The sequence below is a fragment of the Mustela nivalis genome (genome assembly GCF_964662115.1).
Source record: "Mustela nivalis genome assembly, chromosome: 2".
Lineage (NCBI taxonomy): Eukaryota > Metazoa > Chordata > Mammalia > Carnivora > Mustelidae > Mustela > Mustela nivalis.
The window spans coordinates 122,812,715-122,835,986 of record NC_139021.1 but is presented as its reverse complement, the minus strand read 5'-3'; the positions used below and the strand labels follow the sequence as shown (position 1 = coordinate 122,835,986).

The 23,272-nt window shown below is 37.4% G+C and overlaps 1 protein-coding gene and 1 long non-coding RNA gene across 3 annotated transcripts in view; one reads left to right on the top strand and one right to left on the bottom strand.

Annotated features, from left to right (window-relative positions):
* The window catches only part of ANK3 (ankyrin 3), a 335,126-nt gene that overhangs the window by 298,100 nt on the left and 13,754 nt on the right, over positions 1 to 23,272 (top strand). The window contains 5 exon segments of the mRNA XM_082721630.1: positions 269 to 343; positions 3,429 to 3,560; positions 4,482 to 4,625; positions 8,026 to 8,116; positions 10,869 to 11,247. Of these exon segments, the coding sequence (XP_082577756.1) occupies positions 269 to 343; positions 3,429 to 3,560; positions 4,482 to 4,625; positions 8,026 to 8,116; positions 10,869 to 11,247 (821 nt within the window).
* The window catches only part of LOC309860105, a 74,050-nt gene continuing 66,652 nt past the window's right edge, over positions 15,875 to 23,272 (bottom strand). For both annotated transcript variants that reach the window (XR_014309152.1, XR_014309153.1), the window contains one exon: positions 15,875 to 16,588. This is a non-coding gene — a long non-coding RNA (uncharacterized lncRNA). The remainder of the gene's footprint in view (positions 16,589 to 23,272) is intronic.

Here is a 23,272-nt window from a genome sequence, read left to right as displayed (position 1 = left end):
ATTCTGTAACCGTTGTCCGGTAGCTAGCTCGTCAGCATGTTCGATTCCATCACATTGAGCATCCATGTAGTCTCACATCTGGCCGGGGCAGGTGACGATCAAGTGAGCCATGTGCAAAGACAAGTGTTCATGTAGGTGACTAGGACACATGTAAGTGTACAGTGTTAGCATTAGTCTCTCTGTAAAATCTGAGTACTGCTAAAAAAACAATTTTCCGGTATCGTGTCTTTCTTGATGATTATTTTAATTAAGAAATTGTAAATCGTAGGTCCACAGAGTCCATGTGAACGGACAGATATCAGGATGGCAATAGTAGCCGATCACCTGGGACTTAGTTGGACAGGTAAGTGTGTACCCTCCTGAGTGAAACAAATACCATTTCTTGATTTCTTTGTCTGACTCACAAGAGGTTCGTTATAAAAAAGAGAAACAAGCAACAAGTAGAAAACAAAACGAGACATTTTTATCTTCCACAATTCTACCTACCCAGAGAAAATTACCGATAATACCTTACATCCTGTGTTTTTCAAAGCTTTTTCGATGCATATACACTAAAGAATAGAAATTTAAATCTTCCTTTACCGTAAATGTAGGCACTTTCTTCACACTGCCATTTCTGATAATAGAAGGTAACATTTTACCTAGTAGTAAATTTATTTTCTGGGGTCAAGAAAAACACAACTAAGGCCTATGACTTTTAAATAATCCAAAATTTTAAACATGGTCTATTCCCTTAGAGCAGCTCTCTTAGGCAACCGTTCAATTAACCCATGCCTGTGCTTCCCAAATGTTTTTTTTTGTTTTTAAGACTTTATTTATTTTATTTGACAGACAGGGATGTGCTTCCCAAATGTTAATCGCTCTTGAGTCATCTTCACAGTTTTTATGATATACACAGACTATCTGTTTGTTTACCTGAAGCTTTTTTTTTAAGTGGACTCACTCTTACGCCCAAAGATTTATTTAAAAGGAAATTTACCTCTTTGCTAAAGGAAAACAAAGATCATTTTCATTAACTACATAAACAAGAAAACAAGGGAATGAGAGGAAGTTGAAAATCTGAATTACAATTTTTTAAGTAGGATACAAGTTCAGAAACCCATTCAGTTTACAAAAGTCATTGGATTTGGTGAGATAAATGAAACTGTTTATAATCCGTGGGTAGAAAAGGAATGTTTAGCTTGATTTCACTTCATTATAGATGAAGATAAGATTCTGTGTCATTTGGTCAATTCTGCTTTGTAGATTTCACATTAACTAGGCCTCCAAAATCTTACGTCACACAAATCAGAGAAATGTCAAGTTCTAGAGGTTGAGTGTATTTTTTAATACATAGTCCAAAAAACAGAATAGCTTAAAATATAAAGGTTAACCATTGTCATACCTAAGTCATCTTGTATACCCTCCATGATATTCTATGCTCAGGGAAGTGATTATCTCTGTTATTAAAAGGGAGAATATGAAACCAGATAATGGCAAACAAGGTCAGCTACATTTTCTTCCTTTAAATGGCCTAAGTCCTGCCCTCACCCCCAACTTCTTATCTCCCTCTTATCTCCCTCCACCCAGCCTCTGCTCTCAGGCACGCTGCTAGTGATACTCTGAGAAGACAGGTAGTTGGTCACCCTTAGCAACTTGTTGAGACTTAAAAATTCGTTATGAATAAATATTTGCTAACATAAAATTAATAATAAGTATATTTTAACATCAGACATTATGATCTGAAAATATATTGGAGTAAATGTTGGTTTTGCAGTGTTATATGCCCATACTATTAGATTACTTACCTTAGACAAATCCAGTCATTAAGTCTGTCAGAGCAAATTTTTGGAGAAGATGTGACATAAAGCTATTAAACTGTAAAATTCTTAGTGACAGTGTGTCTTTGCTTGTCCCTGGCTCACTAGACAAAGGACACAGTTGGGTCATAAAGGGCTTGTTGGGCAGTAAGGAGTATTGTCTCTTAAAGCACAAAGGAATGAAGATCTTAGAAAGATATTTAACTTTTATAATTCGAATTACTATCTGCTCAGTGAAGATTACCATTAAAATTATCATTTAGAAGAGCAAAATTAATCCTGTTCCTCAAAACCACTGTGAACATCTTCATGTACCTTGATTTTTGTATAAAAAGCTTTAAAATGTTATATACACCATATAATTTTTTGGTTTTTTGGTTGTTATTACCTAGTTTCCACAAAATGGTGTATTCTATGATCTTGGTTTTCACGGATAAATAACATCCAGTATACATATTTTATAACGGTGTTTTTCTAACTTTGGATCACAGTGCACTCCTGAGTCATGAAATCAATACATAACTTTGGTTTTGTTTTTAACAGACTACAATGGAGAGAAATGTCTGTGTCTCGTGTGTATTAAGGCTAAGTTTTGCTTCTTGATGATCTGGTTTCATTTATATAAACATTGCCCTCTACAATGTACATCTAACTGCAGACCATGATCAAAACAGTTCACAAGCTGCTGTATTAACTCAATGAACTCTTCTTTTGTTCAACACTTGGATTGTTTTCCATTTTTCAATAGTACAAGCCTGAGATAAACACTCATATGTGTAAATCATTGTGCCCAGCCCAGTGTATCATCACGATAGTTCCTAGAGTAAAATCACAAGTTTTTTGAGCCTCTGAATGCATTTCTCCAAATGCTAGAAATAGTTCAGCCGGGTAGTATATTAACCAATTCCTTTTCCCTGGGAGGGTTTTTTTCCCCCCCATTTATTTCTGGAATCACTTAAAATAATTACCTGAGGACTTTTTTTAACTATACAGGAAATATACAGTGAAAAGTGAGGCTCCCTCTCATCTTCAACTCCTGGTTTCCTCTGCCAAGGCAGCCACTGATTGTCACACGTTTCTTGACAAAGACACTCTGATTAACAAGGTTGAGTGTACAGGTATAGACATTTAGATGGACACAGAGCTATTTCCATTTTCTTTGTTATACATGTGGCTGCATAGTGTAGACAGCAATCTGGATTGTGGTCATCATTTAACCTCCCACAGGGAATTCCTGAAGGCACACTCCCAGCATCTCTTGTGCCGTGTTCGCGGGTGTGTATCCCAGCCTATCTTACATGAGGCTTGAACAAAATACAAAGAATAATTTGGCCGAATGAAAAGAATCCAGCAACATCCTTTGTACAGCTCAAGAATCTTTATAAAAGAGTCTCTCCAGAGAAATGTAATTGTAGCTAAGCAGTTAGGTCAGGAGAGTGAAGTCACAGCCGGTGTGTCATCACTGTTCCCTGTAAAAGCAAGCATGTAAGGAGTCATGCTTGAGGCTGGACTGGGTTTTACGATGCAGTTCCTTTTTGTGTGTATGTAACAGTCGAGCATTACGTTTAATGAAACATAGGTGATAAAAGCAGAATGTGAAATCTTAGTAACTCTTTTTCTTTTCTACAGAACTGGCAAGGGAACTGAATTTTTCAGTGGATGAAATCAATCAAATACGTGTGGAAAATCCAAATTCTTTAATTTCTCAGAGCTTCATGTTATTAAAAAAATGGGTTACCAGAGACGGAAAAAATGCTACAAGTATGCTGACATTATATTACTTTGACTTTCAAAACTGCCTATAGTATTTTAGATAAGCCTACTGTTAATAAACTAGAGTAATCATAAAGTAATAAGTCTTTTGAAGTTACACTTGTTTAATTTAGCACTAGTATTTTAAACACCTGTCTTTGGGAAGCTTCTTAAGAAAGCAAGTGGTAGTGAATTTTTGGCATTTTTGTCGTTAGTTCTCTCCATGACCATCAAAAGTGAAAATCGAATTCTAGCTGCTAAATCCTGGGGTAGTAGTCAGAAGCACTCGGAGGCTACTGCTGTGGCCAGAGCTAGATGCACAGGGAGAGAAAGAAAGGGGGATAGAATCAAATCATTTCATTCAGCTTCATCCGTGCTGCAGAGAGATCTCCAATATTTTTGGGTTCCTTTTGGTTTGATGGTGTTGGGGTGGGGGAAGGGGAGAGTTGCTGTACTATGACAAGTGCCAACGCACGACAATGTGGAGTAAGTTATTGCGGGGTTTGCCTGTGTCAGCCTGACCTTAGTAAGTCATTAAAATGCTAAGCATCAAATATGAGGGTGATCTGTTTTGACAGTCAAAAAGCAGAAGAACATGTTTAAAATTTTAATAGATCCCCTTGTAACTAAAAAGAGTCTGGCTATTTGGAGGCTCATCTGCTCAGCATCTTACAGTGGAATGAATGTTGCTGCCACCCCACACACCTTCACCAAGTGATTCTTAAGACCCGGACAGGACTTCCCTGTAACAGAGAGCTTTCTGAGCCCTCCGGATGGTGATTTGGCAGAGTAATCATAAAGTAATCATAAAGCAGGGAGGAGGAGCTAAAACTCTAGGAGGGTGCAGATCGCTGTGCTTTTGTGTGGATATTGTGGTGACGGCAGAAAATAATTTAATCGGGTTTTCAACCCTGTTTTCTCCTTTTTCAGCTGATGCCTTAACTTCGGTCTTGACAAAAATTAATCGAATAGATATAGTGACTCTCCTAGAAGGACCAATATTTGATTATGGAAATATTTCAGGCACCAGAAGTTTTGCAGATGAGAACAATGTTTTCCATGACCCTGTTGATGGTAATTGAATTTAGTGTTCCTATTTACTTAATCATTTGATAAAATTTGAAAGTGTGTAGGACGAGGCAGTCGCTTAAAACTAACTAAATTGTGATTTGCTTGACTTAATTTCTCGTTTTCACAGCTCTTTCTCTGCTAGAGTCTGCAAATAAAACACTCTGCTAGAACAAACTTAATAAATGTCTGTTACAGAAAATACAAATAACAGGGTATAAAAGCATAAATTAATTGAAAGAGTTGGTATTTCGAATATTTTACATGACCAAGTGGAAGAAAATTTAATCTCTAGAGAATGCATTGTTTTTGTCATTTTCACATTAACCTAAAAAACTAGTGAACTTTTTATTCACATATTGATAAGACCAAACTCTAAGCTATCTTAGAGTTAGCTAAGATAGCTAACTTACATAATATATATTATGTATATATATACATACATATACATATACATATACATATTATGTATATATATTATGTATACTATATGCTAAAACTTGACCCAGTAATTTGGGTCAAGTTTTAGCATATAGTATACACATTGTTAAATAAAATGGTGAGTTCCTGTTCTAGGGCCAAGTATTTAAGCAAGTACTGAAAAAGTCTAGTGCATCACTCAAAACTATTTTTTACTTATTTAGCATTATTTTAATTTTATATGGTTCCAATTATTGTTTGGAAAAACCCTGCCTGATCTATCATGTATAAAAGTCAGTGTCATTTCTAACTCAGGGAGCACAGATGTCACTAATAACATAGTAAGTCCTTTTCAACATTAGCTTACTTTATATAATAATATTGTCATCTTTCCTTCATTGTGTAAATTGAGGCTTTTTTAAAATCAAAGTATCAAGTAAAGTATAACAAATATCTCGCTATGTTTTTCAAGGTGCCTGTCTTCCTTTACAAATGGAAATTTATTCCTATAATGAGTTTTGAGTAAAGAAAGAAGAGCTTGGGGTATTTTTCTACTCGGTTTTGAAAAATACGATGTTTTTTCCCCCATTTTTAAACTGGCAGAGTTAGATTAACAAAAACCAACAGCTTCTAGTTCTACATATATTATATAACAAAGTTGTCAAATTCTTTAAAAAGTTTCTGCTTGCTAAAGTTAAAGTCAACAGAAAATTTAAAGCATACCTTATTATTTACATAACATTACGGTGATAGGGAATAATGTCAAAATTCGTTTCACTTTAAGCTTATATATGCCACAGAACCTTGGAAAAAAGCTCTCTTCAAGCCTTCATCTTACATGTGAGGCCATGTAATGGTAGCCAGTCTCTTTTTGCACTAGCAGTAGATCATTGTTATATCAAATTCTGAATTATTGCCAAGTTATAGTTTATGGAATCTTTTAATATTCTTTTTTGGGAAAAAAATTAAGAAAATAGCTAACAAGGAGGGAAAAAAAAGAAGGAAAATAACTAACAAGCAAGATCACCAGAAAATAATGGAAATAGTCTATCGAATTGAAAGCTTTATTTTTAACATTTTAAAAATCAGAATATCATTAAATAAATTCACAAGAGTTTTTCATGGTCGCATCTTAATATTTTTTATTTCTTATTTTAAAAATTCATAGGGAACTTTAGGAAGGTGTGTATGAAGTAAATTTCACTTAGGCAGATTATCAACCTCAGCTAATCTCAACCAGCTTTTCAATAACATTCTGGTTTGTAGGTGACTAGACTTACCTATAGCAGTTTGAATTTACAACAAAAGCTAAGATAGTATTTGTCATGGACTGATGGGAAAATTAGGCTGTAGTTTTGTGGACCATCCATTCAGAAAATGTGCGTGGCTGCCTTTTTTTCCTGTCTCTCCTCTTCGTTGAACTTTTTTACGAAACCTCCTTTCCTCACCATGACCAGACCATTGTCGACTTCTCTCTCTGCTGAAGGAGAAAAATATTCCCTTTGTCCCCACAGCAAAGGTTAAAACAAGGGAATTATTCTCTACTTCCCCTCTCTGTAGGCTGGTAAATAAACCTCCGTGTTTCACAGTATTGTCATGGTTATCCGGAGAGCTCTTTGCAAAGGGCTTTCTTCCTTGTCTCTGTTGTGTTTCATTTTTTTTTTTCTCTTTATTTGACTTGTGGTTCTGAGTGGACCCCTTTCACCAAGTTCACTAAGACCTTCATATACACCGCAAACCTTTCATCTCTGTCACATTATGATACCTGAAAATTTTCCTTGGAGTCTTTTCTACTTTATCTGCCTTTCAAATCCTTTTTCTAACATCATTTTAGATTTTTTTTCCCAGTGCTACTGCTCTAAGATCTAATAATAATTTCCTTCCAAAAATTCAATTTATTTTTCCTCACGCTAAATTTCAAGTGAAAAAAATAAGAATTAGAGTTGGATAGCATTGTTCATATGGAAAGCTCTTAAAATAAGTTATAAGTGACTTATTATAAAAATTGGTTTCTTTTTGCTTACTGTATGCAGTCCACCAAATATGGATTTTGCATGCTAAAAGTAGATAATAAATTTGGCATGGAATAAGTATATCTTATATAATGAGAGCTGACTTTGTATTGCATTGAATTAGTCTGTGTATTTAAGTTACTGTATTAAAATTATCAAAATTGATAGAAATCATTTATATCTTAATTAGTATTGTTTTATTATAGTTTGCACTAGTCTTTTATTTCATTGTATTACATTTAATTAAACTAAACCAATAAATTTATGAACATTATTCTGTAACTCATCATACATTTTCATACCTGATATAATTTAATTCATTCCATGTGTTTTGTTTGCTGTACTCTAATTCATTCCAGTCAGTCCGAATGTACTGTCTTCCATAGGTTATCCTTCCCTTCAAGTGGAACTGGAAACTCCCACAGGGTTGCACTACACACCACCCACCCCTTTGCAGCAAGATGATTATTTTAGCGATATCTCTAGCATAGAGTCTCCCCTTAGGACCCCCAGTAGACTGAGTGATGGGCTAGTGCCTTCCCAGGGGAACATAGAGCATTCAGCAGATGGACCTCCCGTGGTAACTGCAGAAGACACTTCCTTAGAAGACAGCAAACTCGAAGACTCAATGCCTTTAACAGAAATGCCTGACGCAGTGGATGTAGATGAGAGCCATTTGGAGAATGTCTGTCTGAGTGAGTATCCTCAATACCTCGGAAGTATGTCTGGGGTCCCAAAAGATGTTAAACCAGCAAAGCCCTTGAAACAGCCTAGTAAAGTAGGAGTATGCTCTGAGCAGCAAGAGAAAGGAAAATCTGGTCCTGATGAGGAGATGACGGAAGAGAAACTCAAATCTCTATTTGAGGACGTTCAACTTGAAGAAGGAGTAGAGTCTGAGGAGATGACAGAAGAAAAAGTACAGGCTATTCTTAAAGGTGTTCAGCAAGCAGAACTGGAAATGTCTTCAATTTCAGGTTGGCAGAACGAGACATCAAGTGGAAACCTAGAGTCCCCTGCTCAGGCTCGAAGAATAACTGGTGGGTTACTGGAACGGCTGGATGACAGGTATGGCTCCATTTCGGAAAAAAGAGGAGCGAATCGCTGCTTACGCGTTAGTGAATCATTTGTTTTAAGTACCTGTTTTTTAGCAAGTACTATTCTTTGCTAAATCGCCATTCCAGTTTGGGGATAGTATCTGCCTCTAAGGTTGGTTCATTCTGCTTATCCAGAGAGGGAAAGTTACATGACATCTGACTCTGGAACTCAGCTCAGTTCTCGAAGTCATAGTCATTAGTTCCAACAGGGTACTGGGCTCCACCCTGGGTGTGGACCCTACTTAAAACAAAACAAAACAAAACAAGGGTGTCTGGGCTCAGTCAGTTGAGCATCTGCCTTCATCTCAGGTTGTGATCCCAGAGGCCTGGGATCAAGACCCACATCGGACTCCCTGCTTGATAGGAAGCCTCCTTCTCCCTCTGCCCCTCCCCCTGCTCATGCTCTCTCTCGCACGCGCGAATAAATAATAATAAAATAAAAATCCTTAAAAAAACAAAACAAAAAAAAACAACTACTGTTAGCCTGAAGTAAAATGCAGTTTTACATGCATGCCAAAGATGTTTACTTTAGAAAACTGCTCTTTTCTAGTTCATTACTTGTATTACTCCTTTTACAAAGCCAATAAGGAATGAGCTTTCAAAATAGTGTAATAAATGAAACCCCATGTCTTTTAGAAATATGAACATTTCTATTGTTTCCTGACCTCAAACGTAATATGCTTATTATGCAAACTTTAAAATACAGATTTAAGAAATCAAAACCCCATCATTTAGCAATAACCACCATTGAAATTTGGGTGGATTTCTTTTACATACATCTTTCTAAATGTCTTTTTTTTAATTTTCTTTAATGATTTTATTTATTTGAGAGAGCGAGCGAGCATGAGAGGAGAGAGGTCAGCGGGGAAAGCAGACTCCCTGCTGAGCAGGGAGTCTGATGTGGGACTTGATCCCAGGACTCCAGGATCATGACCTGAGCCGAAGGCAGTTGCTTAACCAACTGAGCCACCCAGGCGCCCCTCTAAATTTCTTAATATAGAAAATGCAGAGAAACAAAAAGTCATCGGTCATCCTACAGTACTAAGAAAACACTTAACATTGTATATCCTTTTTTCCTACATGAACATTTTATGTAATTTACAACATTGCATATGTAATTTTTCACTCCAGATAATATTGCCGTAGTGGAAATTTGATTACAATCAAAATAATTCCCTAATCGTGAGTCTAGTTCTTTTTTGTAGTGGACTTAACTCTAGGAAGGTGAGAATCTAGGGCCCTTCAGACATTGGTTCATATCCCACAGCATTGGGTTTGCATTTTGTGGCTCTGGATGAATTCCTAAGCTCTAAGAATGTCCGTCTAATCAGCTTTAAAAACTGGAACCTCAAGCAGATTAACAGATTAAAAAAGAAAGCCTGTGGAATGGCTGGAGTGTAGAATGGCTATAGACATGACTGGTACAAATAGTCAATCAATAGTTGGCATCATTTTTGCTTATGCATACATCAGATTAAAATACAGTGTACTTTAGTAGCAACTAGGGATAACCTCAGGGTTTTTTGCATCCAACTTGTTTCTTTCATAACCATATTTAATATTTTCATATTGCTGATAAACTCCTTACTCGATAAAAATTCCCAAAGAGGGAGTTTATAACATTTTGCAAAAAGGAGTCTGCGAGATTCCTTTAGAAAAATGATAAGACCAAAGAATTCTGTGCTCAGCCTACCAGACTGTTGCAAAGACAACAAATAGTATTATTTTTGATGTCTGTGTTCTAATGTAATAACAATCTATAGTTGCATAGCAGGAAATAGATACATTTAGATTATAGCGTCTTCACACTGTGCTGGGACCGTTTGTCCTCACACATATTGAATAAGGTGTGCTGTTGATTGGGGATTGTTTATATAGAATCAGAATTTGATTTATAAGAATACACACCTACTTACATATGTATGATATAGATCTATATCATGCATATAAAATATTGTGCTAGTTTTCACCTTCAGAATTCTACAGGTAATAAAGACAGTAAAAACAGTGCGCAAGCTAGAAAATAAAAGTCTATACTGATACTAATAAAAATTGGAAATCAATTTAAAAGAAACTATTGGAAGAGAAAGATTGTTAACAGTTGAAAGGAAAATAGTCCTCACAGAATTTGAGAAGTGACCGGTGAGCACCAGCGCCCGCTCACCAGTGGGAGTCAGCAGAGATCAGGGGAGGGGAAGGAGGAGACCCAAGTTAAGGGTGTTAGGGTTGCAAAATCAAGATGGCAGGATTCACAACTGGAAACTCATCCAAAGACTGGAGTGTCGGTACTTGGGGATGCCAGAGCTCTCATCACAGGAATGCGTTTGTTTCTCTGCCAGCAGTTTTTTCCACTGGCAATGTGAAAGCCTTTTGCAATATCCTCCTCTTTTACATTGGTGGGTCTGGAATTCTCCGTGAACCTCTCAGGATGAATTTTTAAAATCTCAAGTCCAAGTAGCTGTAGCAATGCAATTAAACAAAACAAAACGGAAATAAGGGCAGCATAGCTAGACAGTTTGGGAATTGGGGTGTGGGGGAAGCCTGGGGCCTCACCCCCAGACCCAAACCCATGATCGCCCTTCACATATTAGATTTTTTTCATGCCTTTCCATTTCATGCCTATAAAAGTGGCTTCAAACGTGGTTGTTAAAAATTTAGGGTTTCTGAAGCCCATATTCAGCCATGTATTACCATTATAAATTTCCACATTTTCTCGTTTGCAGCCCTGATCAGTGTCGAGATTCTATTACCTCATATCTCAAAGGAGAACCTGGAAAATTTGAAGCAAATGGGAGCCATGCAGAAGTCACTCCAGAGGCAAAGACAAAATCCTACTTTCCAGAATCCCAAAATGACATAGGGAAACAGAGTGTTAAGGAAACTCTGAAACCAAAAATACATGGATCTGCTCGTGTGGAGGAACCGGCATCATCGCTAACAGCCTATCAGAAAGCTCTAGAAGAAACCAGCAAGTTTGTAATAGAAGAACCTAAACCCTGTGTGCCTGTCAGTATGAAAAAGATGAGTAGGACTCCTCCGGCAGATGGCAAGCCAAGACTTAATGTGCACGAAGAAGAGGGGTCCAGTGGGTCTGAGCAAAAGGTATGCAGTCCGGTTATCTGATACACTGTCAGTTAAACCAACAGTACTAATGCTTCCCATTCTTTGATTAATCTTGTTGCTGGTTCTTTACTATTTCCCAATTATCAGTGCTAACACTAATGGTGGGGGTGAAGAAAGAACTAGGTAACACTCATGCTATTTGATTATATTTTCATTCACTGAGTAGGAAAAAGGAATATGCATGCCTTCAGCCATTTTTCCGGAGAAAAAAAGAACTACAGAGAAGTTACGCTTAAAGTCCAGTGGCAATTTTTGTCTAGGATTTGGATTTGGGCTTCCTAACTCCCAGCCCAGTTGTCTGTCTTATGGAAGGAGGATAATTATTCTGGCTTTTCTTGGTTCTTCTGCATAACTTAAAGAGTTTATAGATGTGACCCACCTAAGAGTTCTACCCTATAAAGGCTGTTATCTGAAAGTGTGTTTTCAAAATTAAAGAAACCCAGTGCCCAAGGCTGAAATGAGGTAGGTATATACAGTGTTGCTTGACTGCATTGAGAAATTTGAAGTTGGACTATCAATTTAATCATTTTTATATCTTAAGTTGAAAATTTTCTTAGTATTTGTTTCTTGTAATTTTGAAGCCTTAGTGTCCTAGAATTATTTGCTTTCACTTTGTACTTAAACATGTGTTTGTGGTAGATTTTTTTTTCATCCTTTGAGATTTAGCACTTTTAGATATTAAAAAATTTTTGAACTGAAATTTATAACTCACACACGGATAAAAGAAAATAAAAGTTAGTTCCATTTCCTACATTTTTTACTGCTTTTTGCTCTCTCAGGCTTGTCTTTTGCTGAACCATGCGGTAGGCATAGGCCAAGACATGGACATCTTGGAATAGTAACACTTGCAGTTTTCCCTAAAACATCCAGTGGTGCTTAAGATCTCCTGCAGTGTTTGGGATTTAAAAGAAACAAACAAACAAACAAAAAAAAAACCAAAAAAAATTATTTTGTAAGATAGCAAGCCCATGATGAAGTTGTGGTTTACAAAAACTTTATTAGTAAATTCCCAGTCACTCGGGAGCTAATGATCAGCTAGCTGGTCAACGAATCATATCCTTTCCTGGTCCCTCTGCGGGCTAGCTGCTGACCGGTTTCCCACATGTTAGGAGGGAACATGAGACGAACTAAAGTTCTCAGGCTTTCCTGTCACTTCCTGACAAATGGGTTTTGAGGTTTAATTTCTTTCAGTTAATTCTTAGCATATTTAAGCAGTATGACCTTGGATGTTCCCTTTTGAAATGAGTCCACAAAATATAGAAAGAAGCAATAACATTGTGATATCTTAACTATGAAAGTTTACCATTAAAAATCCATAGAGAAGTTCTGAAATCAAATCATCATCTAAATATGAATAAGCAGTTGTGTGTGTGCACATATTGGCCACTGGGGAACCAGGGAGAAGGCAACAGAGGGTTTGAAAGGAAAGTCTTAACCCTGAATGGAAGCTCAGCTGAGTCTTCAATACTGGAACATAATGACTCATCAGTACTGGAATATAATTACTCTTAGAAAATGTTTTCAAATTGCTTATGAGGTTGTGCTTTTGGTCTTGTCACTAGTCCTATTCTAATGCCTAAAAACTTTTCATGAGCATAAAAGTTAACGGAGTTAAAGTTTCTGGGAGTTTCTGATCTCACAAGAAATCCAGACATGTTCAGGTTGTGTCCTTTGTGGCTAGACAGGAGTAGAGTAGCAGCAACCAAGTAAGTCATCTGATGTACAATCTCAGAAAACAGCGCCCTTTTTGTCCCCTAAAAAATCAGGTCAAAAGTCCGGGTGCGGCTCTTACACGGATGACTGCCTGCTGTTACAAGGTAAACTTCTGCTCTTTTCCACGTCTTTCCATGCAGTGACCCATAGTAAAATGTACTGAAACAACCCCGTTTGTCTGTCTACTAGTTACCCTCTTTGCCAGTTCTCGAGAATTCTCTAAAAGGAATCGTGATCGAGATTCTACTAGCATCTTCTGTTTACCTTTCACCTTCAGATTAGCAGAGAGTAGAAACTGAAACTTTGGCCAAATGGCCTTTTTTCTTTCTGTAGGGGACTAGTCTCCGAGGATTCTTGAGAGAATTCTAATGCAATTCATGTCTAGGTTTGGTAGTGTTTATATGCACATATGTTCTGCTTTTCAATTTACCCAAGTCAAAACCTCTCCCCAGTTTATAATTCTGTGTATGAATAATTCAGATTGAATTTTCTCTTTTGCCTCATCTAACCTGTTGATTCCTGAATGCTGACTGGGAGTTCTTTTCTTTCACAACATGAATTCCTCTGATTTTTTCTGACTTTCTGAGCTATTTCAGTGCCTCCCTTCAAGCACTGGGATCGCTGTACGTTTTCTGAATTTTATGATCTTTTCAAAACATTTTAACAGTATGAGGGAACTTAGTAGCCAATATCTTTGCATGGAATAAGAAACTTGAAGACTCTTCCCTTTTAATACCATATCATTCGGTAGGGTGTTTTGTTCAGGTGAAATTTCTTACAAAGTGAAGGTTGATATTATATTTTGAAGTATTTGTTAAATGTAACTTGGGCGAAAAGTAACCTACTTTATTATCTATTTGACAACATTTGCTTAATCACTTTAGCCAATATTTGTACCTCCTGTAACAATTTTTATTCCCCCATATTTTTACCGACACTGCCAGTGATTTTTCCAATGCATATGAACTGCAGTTTCTATCTCTGGGACTCTCAGATTTGGGGCAACTACCAAATTTAGAATGCCAGAACTATTTTCAGAATTCCACCATTAAAATTTAGAGATAAAATCATTCAGTAAATAGTCTTCACCGTGACAGTTAAGAAGAAGCCAGAGATATTTGTCCCTTTGAATTGTGAACTGTGTGGTAGTTTTTCCTTTGTCTCATCCTTACTGTCCAAAAATTAAAATTTTGTGTACTTCCTGTATTCTTGTCTATACCATCTTCTTGTCTGTCAGATGTTTTCTCTATCCTCATTTCATATCAGATTCTTAAAACTCCCAAGTTTTTACATGTTTTACATTATTCCTTCATTCATTTGCATAAACTCTTACTGAGCACCTATTGTGTGTTAGGAGAAAATTATGCTACTAAAAATCTCCTGATAAAAATATACGTGACAAATTCTACTCATGTCAATTCTTTAATTTCATAAAAATCAGAAATCCTATACCTGTTTCTCTCAATCAAGTGAAGCATGGCCATTCAGGTCAAATGTGTAGAGATTTAAAACAAATTTTAAATGAATATCAATGTTTCTTCAAAGTAATAATGAGTAGCCTATAGTTTCTGATACCAAAATGTCTCATAGTTATTTTTAATTAATGTAATTACATTGATCTTTACTATATATGTGCACATAAAGATCAATGTAATTAAATATATATTAATATACATATACACATATATGCATACATATACAGAGTCATTTCATCTAGGGTCCTGCTCAAAATTTTCTTACACTTACATTCTTTTTTTTAAGATTCTCACAAATATATACCGTGATGTTCTTAGCAGGGAAAACCAGCAAGTGAAAGTAATTCTTTTTTGATTTCCCTTCTCAGAATGTCTTTATTTTAAATGTGATGGTAAAATTATACTAAAAAATGCATTTATCAGGACTTGAAAGACAGTGAGAGTGATTCGAGCTCAGAGGAAGAACGGAGAGTCACTACCCGCGTTATTCGCCGGCGTTTGATTATAAAGGTATCCTGTAGCCAGATCATGATGGGGCATTGCTCTGGGATTAGAAGGTCCTTCCTTTCGGTCTTGAAAATTCAGCATGCTTGATAACTAAGCAGTTCTCTATATGTTTCTTTGCACATTTGAAAGCTTGTAAGAACAACCACCAAGAGGAAAGGGTCATGTTGCATGGTAGTGAGTGTTTGTCTAGGCCTGTGTCTGACTTGTGGCAGCTGTAATTTTGTCTAAGAATTCTTGGCATTTGTATGCTGTTTTCCCTGAAAAAGCGTTGTATGTGAACAAAGATTTTATCTTGGTGAGAGAACAGTTCGTATGAAATGCAATGTTCAGTGGAAACGTCAGAGGCCACAGTGAGGTATGAGGTCAGATGGAGAAGGACAGGGAAATAATGAAAAGGCCCCCTCCTCAGTCTCAAATTCCTACTGCCTGAACAGATCTTGAGTAAAAATCAGTTCTTTATTACCAATCAGTAGCTGAGAATTTGGAGTTATAGCCTGGCATGGATATCAGTGACAAAAACAAAATCAGACAAAACCTTCTGAAAAAGACTTTAACTTGACTAATAAATACAGAAAATCAGGCTGTATTTTTAAGAATAAGAAGCATTTTTTACTGGAAGTGAAAAATATTATCTCCCCCCCCCCCCCCCCCCCCCCGTTGCAGCACAGTTGAATGCAATGAATAAACCTTCATTTCGCCCACGAAGGCATTTGGAAGCCCTGACTTTGTATGCCTGGTCAGTTTCAGCCCAGTGCTTCTCACAGTCTGCTGCTTGTCTTCATTACTGTCTTTAGAGAAAGGTTTCTTGATGTTAGAATAACTGACTGCAGAAACCCGGAAGCCATTTTCAACACACGGGCCTTTGAACATGGTCCAAGTAACTTGAGGCTCCTTGGTGGACAGCTCTGGAGAGAAGGAAAGAAAGATAAATATCTGTTGAAAAGCATTTATCAGATTCATCATCCTTTTCCAAAGTGTCAGGAGACCCCCTAGAGAGTGGAAAAGTTGGCTTAGGCAGCTAAAATTTCTTAATCCCGCTGTTTGTACATTTTCACTACGTACATTTGTACGTAGATCAGATGAAAGAAGAGCAGAAAATCTGCCAAATTTGCTCTAGTATTCTCAGGCTCTGGAAGCATTAGAGAGGAAGTAAGTCCTTGTCTAAATCTTAAACCATCCCCAAATCAATCAATAGACAGCTTTAACATTTAAAAAAAAAAAAATGCATGAATCACTTCTTTGACAATTCCATCTAGGCAAGCCAAATTACTTATTGGTATCCAGCATATTTGCAATTATTCACCCTGCTTATAAAATCCTCATAGTCACTTCCCACACATTTGCTGGGATTAGGGAAAGAAATACTTAATACAGGTTTTCTGAAGGAGGTAAAGCTATACTCTTTGCTCCGGCAGGCTTTGCCCTTTCCAGAATAGAGGTCTTCAAGAAATGGTATTTTAAAGTGAAACATCCGAAAAAGTGCACCAGACGATATCATCTTATGACTTGCCTTTTATGCCTAAAACACGTCATACTCATGTTGCATCCAAATCTAACGCATTCCTTGTAAAAGCTGCTCATTATAAAAGCTGAATCTTCTCTATATAAGGCAGAAGAAAATAATCCTGCAAAAAAAAAAAAAAAAAAAGAGAGAGAGAGAGGAAGAGGATAAAGAAGTTTTACTCTGAAGAATACAAAAACAAAACAATAAAAACACAAAACCCACCAGATCAATGAGGGTTATTTCTCTTGGTCTTCTAGAATTCTACATGTGCATTAGCAAGTTAGCTTTTAAGTAATTTTATCAGAATGTGTTATTTATATATTTGAACTTAATAGATAACTATATGAAATATATAAACATTTTTATTAAGAGCTTAAGTTTAAAAGACAAAATTATATTATGATGGCTTCATAAAACAGAGGAGTCTGTTCTCCCCAAATCCCCCACTTTTTGAAGTGGTGTAATTTTTTTTTTTTAAGATTTTATTTATTTATTTGACAGAGAGAGATCACAAGTAGGTAGAGAGGCAGACAGAGAGAGAGAGAGGGAAGCAGGCTCCCTGCTGAGCAGAGAGCCCGATATGGGACTCGATCCCAGGACCCTGAGATCATGACCTGAGCTGAAGGCAGCAGCTTAACCCACTGAGCCACCCAGGCGCCCCGAAGTGGTGTAATTTTGAAGTTGTAATTTTAGGGAGGATGAATGGAATGTTCAGAGCATGGGTTTTAAGTGAGAAGAGCGCTGTATAAATGATAGAATTAAATAAACTTGGAGAAACAAAAAGCTAGAAAAAGTAGCTATAATTAGAATTGAAGGCTATAGGTATGATAAAAAATTGTTACAAATCACATACATAAGAATCTGGTTATTCTTTTTCTGTAAGATATTTGGGGCTTTTGGAAAGGATCACACTTCTGCTGCTTTTCTCTTCAGTCTACGTGTTGGTATCTTTCTAATGTTAAAAGAGCTTGAAAGTACTGTAGTATACGGTACTTGTGACATGGGAACCGCCTCTGCCAAAAACATAGAAGGAGAATGTTACAATGGAAAGGGATCATTGATACTAAAATCACTTCTTTTCTGAGATGACAAAAACCAAGGGACTGGAGAACAGTTGGCTTACCCAAAACCAGACAGGAAAGCAGCAAGTAGTGTAGAACCTCAAAACCTGACCTCTAGCCTTCCAGAGCACTGTCTTCTCCCTGCCTTTCCCTCAACGCTACCTTCTGTCTCTTCTAGGACAAATTATAAAGGAATAACTTTTCCTAGACCAAATTAGGCACTTGGCCATTTAAATATATCCAGTGGCATGGAACAGGGCAGCCATGGGCTGCCTCTCCTGGAAATTATCTGATGGGACTGGAATGCTGAGAATTTGGCCTTGTTTATGGAGGTTGTCCAGCCTTGGGCTGGACCAGCATGTTTAGACTGTTTGCCGTAGTCATCCCTCTAGCATATAGGCTCTCAGAGTTGAAAACTACTTTGGGGCTGTTCCTTCCCTCCCCCAACTATCTTGGGCTGCAGTGTCCACACCAGCAGGGGATGTGCTCGGGGTCTCATGACTGCAAGTCATGGCCAATCTGTCTTAGCCATTCAGTTTGTACAACTGATGGAGTATAAGTATAATTTTATAGTTTTTTCTTTAATTATGTATGCACTTATCAAGTTCATTTTTATTATTTTTTTTTGTTTTTTTTTACACTGCCTATTTTTTACATTTTTTTTACATTTTACATTACATATAATTTACTTTTTTTTCTTTTTTTTACATTGACTATTTTCAAGTCCCTAAGGAATGAGTCAAGTGAACAAACTCTTCCAGTTGGGGGATTTTTAGATAGTATAAGCACATCCATTTATTTCTGTAATTTGAGAAATCACAATGTTTTCAAATGCTTAGAAGCATTTTAATTAGTAACTAGTAAATTAACTAGTCCTATGAGCTTTTTTATATAGCATTTGCTTAGCAAAGTCAGTGATTACAAAAACTTTAACTCACAGCCAAACTATTAGGGAGTTTGGTAAGATTCAAGTAACTGAATTATTATTATATAATTAAACTGTATTTATTTCTACGTCTGAACATTTTTTACTAACTTTTGAATTAAGAGTTTACATACATGTTTTCCCCAAATTAAGCAATCAAAAGCATATAAAGTTTGATCTACTCATTCCATTTCCCAACGGTAACCACTGTTTATGAGTTTCAGATTATTTTTATGTACCTGTATTGATACGTGTATAAAATGTATGCATACGCTCTGTGCATGCATATGCACACACATCCCCAGAAAATGGGTTTCTCAGCATATAAAAATAGGTTACACCATCACATACTGCTTAATAACCTGCTAAGTTATATATGTCACAACTGTGATATCCATCCCATTTGGGGGTAAAGTTTAAGTCCTAATGTTATAAACATCAGAGCAAATTGGTACATCTCGTGCTGTTATTCCCTCCTTTTATTCAAGGACAGAGGAATAAAAATTATGAAATGCAATGCTTCCAGCAGAGGTCCAAAGGGAAGAACAGCGAGTCCTCATTAAGGTGGCCACCAGAATGCTACTGTGACACCATATGTGCTGTAATTTTCCTTTGAAATAGGAAAGAAAAAAGTGGGGGGCGGGTATTGCCAAAAATAGTGTCATCAACAAGACCTGGGGGGAAATTTTGCTCAGTTAAAAGTACAAACTGTTTTCTAGAACTTTAGGAGCTAATTAGAGATTATTTTCTGTCATTTCTGTCATTAAAGAAAGGCCCCAAAAAGACCTCCCCTTGGAAACACTTGGTCTCTAATATATTTGACAGAATTAAAGATGGATTATTTTTTTAGAACATGTTTCCTGACTCCTTACTGTCTTCCCTCTTCCTCTATTCAGCTCCTAACTAATCTGCTCCCCCAGTTTAGTGAATTTTCACATCACCACACAACTTACTTTGGTCTTATTATAGCACTTATTGGCTGTATTTAATGGACACTGAAGGGCACCTGGGCGGCTTAGTTGGTTAAGCGGCTGCCTTCATCTCAGGTCATGATCCCAGGGTCCTGGGATCAAGTCCCGCATCAGGCTCCCTGCTCAGCAGAGAGCCTTCTCCTCCCTCTCTCTCTCTCTGCCTCCTTGTGCTTTCTTTCTCTCTGTCAAATAAATAAATAAAAAATCTTTTTTTAAAATGGCCACTGATGATTAAGAGAGGTATCTTTATCTTTAACTGTACACAAACAGTATGAATTTTCAGTAGGAAGCATGAAAATGCCCCACACGCCAGAGTAGATCACAACAACTTATATGACTTGTTATTTATAAATAGGGCTTTGCTTTTTTCTAAGGCTATTAATATAAATCAAAATTCTTCACATATTCTCTATGTTTATAAATATACCTTATTTCACATTCCTCTTAGCAACCATGCAAATAGTTAACTGGCATCATTCCCCACTAAAGAGTCCATTCATAACACATCTAGTAGGGTCTTATTTTACTGGATTTTCCTGGGGTCCTCAAATTAGCTAACAGGCAAAGAGCTGGAAATTTCCCCGAGTTAGCTCAAAAATATCTCATTTATTCATTTTTAAACTAGAAGGAAATATTTCTTGACCTTTTATTGGCTTTTCTGATGTCTTTATGCCTTCACTTTTTTGTTTTGTTTTGTTTTAATGTAGGTGCCACACTCAGTGTGGAGCTCAGTGTGAGGCTTGAACTCATGCCCATGAGATTAAGACCCGAGCTGAGAACAAGAGTCAGAAGCTTAACTCACTGAACCAGCCCGCACCCCTATGCCTTTACTTTTTTTTTTTTTTTTAAGATTTTATTTATTTATTTGACGGAGAAAGAGAGATCACAAGTAGGTAGAGAGGCAGGCAGAGAGAGAGGGGGAAGCAGGCTCCCTGCCGAGCAGAGAGCCCGATGCGGGACTCAATCCCAGGACCCTGAGATCATGACCTGAGGCGAAGGCAGAGGCTTAACCCACTGAGCTACCCAGGTGCCCCTTTACTTTTAACATATTTTTTTTTTTTTTACAACCACAGGAAATATAAATAACATTCCCATAAAAACTTGTTGCAGATTTTAGTGCATTTAAGCATGAGACCTCTACATTTTTCCGGTTCTCTTCACCCTCTTAACTGTGCTGCCGACTGAGCTACCCAGGCATCCCACATCTTACTTTTCTATACCACAGTGAGGAAAATGAGTCCATGTCTTACCCAGTCATGACCCACAATCTCTAAGCTTATAAAGTCACTTTGTAAAAAGAAAAGAATGTAAACAGAATTTTGTTAGCCAAACAAGATAATGTTTTAGTCTTTATTTACTCTGTCATTGTACGACAGTGCACCTTTCTACTGGCTGTGACATAAAACAGTCACAGAACTTTCTAACCACTGGCTAGTGCTAACAAAATTATCAGAACTACTACCTTCTCTAGACCAATGACACTGAAAGAGTTAGAATCCTGGCTATCCCAGAAATGTAGCGGTTGTCTCTGTGATCCGCCATTTTCCCTAAAACAACAGCAGGGGAACAACTGCAGAACATGATTCTGTAGCATTATCCAGGCCACCCTTTCAGCAAGAAGTCTGACTAGCAGGTCACTAAGTCCCTAGACTAGGTCTGCACTGTTTGTCCCTGTTCTCCCAAACTATATGTGGCACTAACTGAAAGTTGATTATCAGTGAAGAAGGTAATATATTGCAAATACAGCCCTACTTTGGCTGAGTGGTTTTTCTTATACAATCATAAGAGCCAATAGGGAAAGATTAAGGACCATTCAAATCTACCAAGCTGGAAAATAGGCCCCTGCCATGGGGAGTTAAGACTTTATTCCATGTTTTGAAAGTCACCAGAGGAAGATCTTTGACAGTTTCCCTTTCTAAATCAGTTAGCTGTCACTAGCAGAAAGATAACATCATCTTAAATTCCTTTAGTACTGATATTTTCTTTGTCTGTAGCCATGGAGATTAGATGATCTATCATCACATAAGACCCCTTCCCTTGAACATAGTAGTCAGAAACTACGTACTTCATCCGAGTCATTCCCATTTATTTGAAGACCCACAAAAGGCTCAGTTTTAAAGAAAAATAAAAAGGTTTTCTATGTACTCTGAAATTTGCTTGTAAAATAAATGTCTATGTTACCCTTAGTAGATGAATTTTTAAATGGAAAAAAAAAAAAACCTGACAAGGGCAATAAATAAGACCTCAACTAAGGGACCATCTTATTTTAGATTAAGCACAATGCAACCCAAAAATTATTTGAGAGATTTGGTAGGACTAACCAAGAGATACTGTATTCAAAATGAGATGATCTAAGCAGAGCTCTAATCATTGGCTAATTTTTTTTTTTTTCAACAAATGAACCGTTTTGGTTTGTATATCCATGTGTAACTGTGTTTTATCATTCTTCCTTCTTGGAGTTGGCTGCTAACCATCTTTCTTGTACATATGTAAGGTTTAGTGCTTTGAATGTTGTTGGCTACTAAGTAACCTTCAGAGGAGCCCACCTTTGCCCCTTGCCCAGGAGTAGCAAGTAGGATTTATACTTTCTTTTCCTAAAAGTCCACAGAGCATGTGTGTGGTGTATGGAGTGGTGTGGAGGTCTGTCCATCTAGTACGCTGCTAATCTCTACGCCACATCCTTTAGGGAGAGGAAGCAAAGACCATGCCTGGTGAATCTGTCACAGAAGAACAATTTACTGATGAAGAAGGCAACCTCATCACGAGAAAAGTAATCATCCTTGGGATTTTATGCTTCTCTTGGAATTTAGATTTTCTACTGTTTGTTTGCTGTAGCGCCCCCTCTTAAAATAGAAAACAGGAAAATCTCTGCTTCTCACTATTGCTTCCCACAGATCACTCGGAAAGTGATAAGACGAATTGCTCTCCCACAAGCGAGAAAGCATGATGCCATGGTAATGAAGAGGGGATGCCAAAGAAAAGTAGAGGATAAATGCTGTGGGAACTTTCTAGAACGTGCTGCTAACAGGCTGGATTCTGCAGTGTGGCAGCTTGAAGCATTTGCTGCTTTTGACACCCTGTGCATTTGATCAGAATGAAGGAAAAGGACTTATTTTCTTAACATTCCTTAACATTCTATATTTTTTACTGTCTTTAGAGTTTTCACAGAGATAAGTTCATTTTTGGAGGGTAGAATGTGCTGGTTCAAGCACGTAAGAGAAATAAAACACAAACCCTCTCAGCACCAGCCCCGTGAGCAGTGCCCCAGTGTCTCTGCCTCCGCCTTACCCACCCCCTGCCGGCGGGGAGGATGGAGGGCGCTTACTTCCAGCAAATGTACAGGATTTAAATGTTAGACTGGCCAAAAGCTCAATTCAAGATCCTCACATCAAATCTATACATTTTCCCTTTCCAGTGTGTTCTACAGGGAAATAGGAATTCCCTCATCTTAACCTGAGCAAGGTTCTCCTCTTTGGGTTTATAATAGCCCATTTCCGGCGGCCAGTGAAAGAACTAAACTCGCCGCTGGGCAGTGTAGCTTGGCAAATGTGTCTCCATCTCCCAGACAAAACATCCCTGGCTACTTGTCCTTTCTTTCCTTTTCTCCGATCTTTACAACCCTTTCATTCGGAAAATAGGAACTCCAATAGCCTGTGTTTACTTAAGAAAACGTGAACTGAAAATTTCTCAAGACTAACTCAGAAAAGTGGAGAGGCTACTGCGTTTCAGTAACAAAGCAGGTGAACGCGGAGGATCTGTACAACTTTGCTCTCAGAGAAAAGTGTCCCTGGTGCTCAGTGAAGAGAGGTCTTGTTTTATGGACATGCCCGCTTGATCTGGAGTAAGAG